Source organism: Mus pahari, chromosome 21, assembly GCF_900095145.1.
Source record: "Mus pahari chromosome 21, PAHARI_EIJ_v1.1, whole genome shotgun sequence".
In the NCBI taxonomy this organism is placed as follows: Eukaryota; Metazoa; Chordata; class Mammalia; order Rodentia; family Muridae; genus Mus; species Mus pahari.
Window position 1 is genome coordinate 46,864,750 of NC_034610.1, and position 4,880 is coordinate 46,869,629.

Below are 4,880 nucleotides of genomic sequence, written 5' to 3' on the forward strand. Positions count from 1 at the left end.
CTAATACTGCTGTTCTAGCTAGCCTACTTGTTCTGGAGGGGATGGAGAGATGGTTCAGTGGTTAAGAGCACTGACTGCTCTTACAGCGGTCCTGACTTCAAATCCCAGCAACCATATGGTGACTCACAATCATCTGTAATGGTATCTGATGGCCTCTTCTGGTGTGTCTGAAGATAGCTACAGTGTACTCATATACATAAAATAAATAAAATCTTGAAAAGAAAAGAAATAATAATAAAGTATTGGGCTGTTTAAAAAACATAACTAAGTATTCATATCCTTCATGAAATTTTAATTATTTCCTTCAGATGTTCAAGTATTAGTAGAAAAGGTTGGTTTTACTTCTTGGACAAAATATTAATATTAAAAAATATAAATACACATTTTGGGATAATTGTCACAGGAATAGAAACTAAGGAAATGATCAAATGTTTGAAGTTATGACATAAAAATGCACATTAACCGTGATATGTATATTAAAAATGATATTATACTATTGAAAATTCTTACAATTCAACTGATAACATGTTCCTAAAACCACACGCAAAAATATTCAGTAACAAAATGGATAGCTTTTAGTTGGACAGTGAACTGAAAATTATCATCTTTATGTTTGGCATATATTGGATGCCCATATGTGCGCACAGGCATGTAGAAACCTACAGGTAACACTGGGACACTTATATACTTGCACTCCCATGATTCTTTGAGGCAAGTCACTCAGCTGAACCTACAGCTTGCTAATACTGCTGTTCTAGCTAGCCCGCTTGTTCTGGGAATCCACTGTCTCTCCTATCTAAGCATTGGGATTGCAAGTGGGTGTCTGTGTCCCCTAGGCATTATAAGGCTCTGAGGGTGCACACATCCATCCCCACATGTGCACTGCCAGCACCTACTTACTGGGAAACTCCCAGCCAACGAACTGTGGCTTTATTAGCATAGTGCCATATAGGTAATGAAGTACAAAGTGTATTAACCTTTTTTTGTTCTGGTAGGCAAATAAAAACTATTTTGTTTATTATTATTATTATTATTATTATTATTATTATTATTATTATTATTAAAAACAATAATACCATGCTGGCTGACTTAAAACTGCAATGAATTTACCTGTTAATGAAAGTAAAAATTGTTGAAAAATCTTTGGATAAATCACCCTGGAAATCAGTCTGGTGGTTCCTCAGAAAATTGGACATAGTACTACTAGAAGATCCAGCAATACCTCTCCTGGGCATATACCCAGAAGATGTTCCAACATGTAATAAGGACACATGCTCCACTCTGTTCATAGCTGCCTTATTTATAATAGCCAGAATCTGGAAACAACCCAGATGTTCCTCAACAGAGGAATGGGTAAAGAAAATATGGTACATTTACACAATGGAGTACTACGCAGCTATTAAAAACAATGACTTCATGAAATTGATAGGCAAATGGATGAAATTTGAACGTATCATCATGAGTGAGGTAACTCAGTCACAAAAGAATACATACTGTATGTATTCACTGATACATGGATATTAGGCAAAGAGCATGGAATGCCCATGATACAACTCATGGACTGCATGAAGCTCAAGAGGAAGGAAGACAAAAAATTGGATACTTCAGTTCTATTAGTAGGGGGAACAATATAATCAAAGGAAGTAGAGAGTGGGAGGAACTTGGGAGGAAAAGAGGAGGGGAAGGGGAAAAAGAGGGGGAGAATCAGGTATGGAAGGAGATGGAGGAGATGTACAGAGGGTCAGGAAATTGAACAGAGCTGTGTAGCAATGGGGATGGGGAACTGGGGCTACCAACCTGAAAGTCCCAGATGCCAGGAAAGCAAAAGCCTCCCAGGACCCCATGCGGATGACATTAGCTGAAATACCCTATGAAGGGGAGGGAGAACTTGTGGAGACCATATCCAGGGTTTAGGCATGGCCCCCTACTTGAGGGATGGAGCCATCCACTCATCTCCAAAATTTTAACCCAGAATTGCTTCTATCTAGAGGAAATGCAGGGACAAAGAGTGGAGCAGAGACTGAAGGAAAGGTCATCCAGAGACTGCCCCACCTAGGGATCCATCCCACATGTAGACACCAAACCCAGAAACTATTTGAGGATGCCAAGAAGTGCTTGCTGACCGGAGTCTGATACAGCTGTCTCCTGAGAGGCTCTGCCAGTGCCTGACAAATACAGATTTGGATGCTCTCAGCCAACCATTGGACTGAACACATTGACTGAGTTAGAGGAAGGACTGAAGGAGCTGAAGGTGTCTTATCTGGCATCAGTGTGAGGGGAGGCCTTTGGTCCTGTGAAGGTTTGAAGCCCCAGTGTAGAAGAATGCTAGGGCAGTGAGGCAGGAGTAGGTGGATGGGTCGGGGAACACCCTCATAGAAGAAGGGTAAGGGGGCGATGGGATAGGGGATTTGCAGAGGAGAAACTGGGAATGGGGATAACATTTGAAGTGTAAATACATAAAATACTCAATTAAAAACACTTTAGATAGATATTGATATGAAGTATTTAAAGTATAATTTACAATGTTGTACTAATAATGTGCATACATTCCAAAGAAACCCCTTTTCAGAGTCTAGGCAGACTCTATAATGTGTCTTGTGAGGGGAAAAGAGAAATTTCGAGATAAATGGAGGCACTCATTAGCAGCTCTCGCGCTGAAGATTCCGTCCACATTTGATTCTTACTGCATCTTTCCAGCAAGTCTGTTAAGTCAAGATACACAGAAAGGAAACTCCTCTTTGCTTTTAGACCCTCCTTGCTTCATTCCATGAGCAAATGCTGGCAGTCGACGCCCTCACTTTCCCAAATCAGAAATATCAGAGCTGAAAGTGGAGGAAAGTAGGTGTTCTCAGTTCTCCACATCTTATTTCTTTAACACATACCAATCCTTGAAGGGCAAAAGAATTTTCATGAAGAAATTCTGATCACTTGCAATATGAGAGTCAATGATACAATTTCTGATGAAGATGAAAGATCATCCATAATAAATGAACAAAACTTAATATTCTGGGTAAAGTTCTATTGGGGCAGGTATCACATTCAACCACATTATACAGAAAGGACAGTTGTCGGTAGCATACGAGTAGGGGAAAATTGTTTATGAAATAAACAGCACACTTACTGACAAGCCCTCACTTGTCTCACCTTACACCATGGGGATTCGGTCCTAGGGACACACTGCATTTGGCATCATTAGGTGCTTTCCTGAGGGTTAGAAATGCTTGGGGCATTAACGTAGGCTAGTTAAGTAGAGCTGACAATGCTAATAAAACTCAATAATAAAGGCTCAAATGTGCATTGCAGAATACACTGGTGCTTTAAGGATGTGAGGATATAGATGAAGCAAAGACTTTTTAGTAAGACATATACAGCCCTCATATAATAAGAGTAGTTAACTGTGAATTAGGAAGGAAATACTTTCAAACAATGAAAATATAAACTGATGTCTTTGTCTTATGTTAAGACAGATAACATGCATTAGCAATTACACACTGCACATTTTCTGAGGATCTTTGGAGTAGCACACATGGCTACAGATGATGACAGTTTTCCCTGGGACCAAGACAGCACCCGGAGCAGAGATCTGCTCTCTGCCACATCTGCAGAGCTGTGCTATGAGAACCTGAACAGATCCTGTGTCAGGAGCCCATATTCCCCAGGCCCTCGCCTCATCCTCTATGCAGTCTTTGGCTTTGGAGCTGTGCTGGCTGTGTGTGGAAACCTCCTGGTGATGACATCAATTCTTCATTTCAGGCAGCTGCACTCTCCTGCCAACTTCCTGGTGGCATCCCTGGCCTGTGCTGACTTCCTGGTGGGACTGACTGTGATGCCCTTCAGCACAGTGAGGTCTGTGGAGGGCTGCTGGTACTTTGGGGACAGTTACTGTAAATTACACACTTGTTTTGATGTATCTTTCTGCTATTGTTCTATTTTCCACTTGTGCTTCATCTCTGTTGATAGATACATTGCAGTCAGCGACCCCCTGACCTACCCCACCAGGTTCACTGCATCTGTTTCTGGCAAGTGCATCACCTTCTCCTGGCTCCTGTCCATCAGCTATGGGTTTTCCCTCCTTTACACAGGAGCCAATGATGCTGGGCTGGAGGATCTAGTGAGTGCCCTCACCTGTGTGGGTGGCTGTCAACTTGCAGTGAATCAAACCTGGGTCTTTATCAACTTCCTATTATTTCTTATCCCCACCCTTGTGATGATAACTGTCTACTCTAAGATTTTCCTCATTGCTAAACAGCAGGCTCAGAACATCGAGAAGATGAACAAGCAGACTGCCAGGGCATCAGACAGCTACAAGGACAGNGTGGCCAAGAGGGAGAGGAAAGCAGCCAAAACCCTGGGCATTGCAGTGGCTGCCTTCCTCCTTTCATGGCTGCCATATTTCATTGACTCCATCATTGATGCCTTCCTAGGGTTCATCACGCCCACGTATGTGTATGAAATCCTAATTTGGATAGCTTACTACAACTCAGCCATGAACCCTTTGATTTATGCTTTCTTTTATCCTTGGTTTCGAAAAGCCATCAAACTCATCGTCACTGGCAAAATCTTGAGGGAGAATTCTTCAACCACCAACTTGTTTCCTGTGTAGATTCTTGGTTTAGTTGGGGATTGGAGAGACTCACAGCAGAACATCATGGGGAGACTGAGTGCCCAGATCTGTTACTGTTAAGTGATGAATTATGTTTTACTTGTGACCCAAAGACATAAATATAGATGGTGTGTTCTTTAATAGGTGTTAAATTAATTTCTAGTTGTGATGGAATCAGAAAAATTTAACTATTTTCCACAGAATTTTGTGCTTCTTACAGTTGCTTGGTTTCCCTTGATGTGTAGCTGCTAGCCCCCTTTCCTATCTTTCTAAAATT

At 41.5% G+C, this 4,880-nt stretch overlaps 1 protein-coding gene across 1 annotated transcript; it reads left to right on the plus strand.

The window, feature by feature from the left end:
- Window positions 1–3,475: 3,475 nt before the first annotated feature.
- On the plus strand, window positions 3,476–4,663 carry LOC110338233 (trace amine-associated receptor 7b). Its single transcript, XM_021221512.1, has one exon. The coding sequence runs from the start codon at window positions 3,527–3,529 to the stop codon at window positions 4,601–4,603; it is 1,077 nt and encodes a 358-aa protein (XP_021077171.1). The 5' UTR covers window positions 3,476–3,526; the 3' UTR covers window positions 4,604–4,663.
- The last annotated feature ends 217 nt before the right edge of the window (window positions 4,664–4,880 follow it).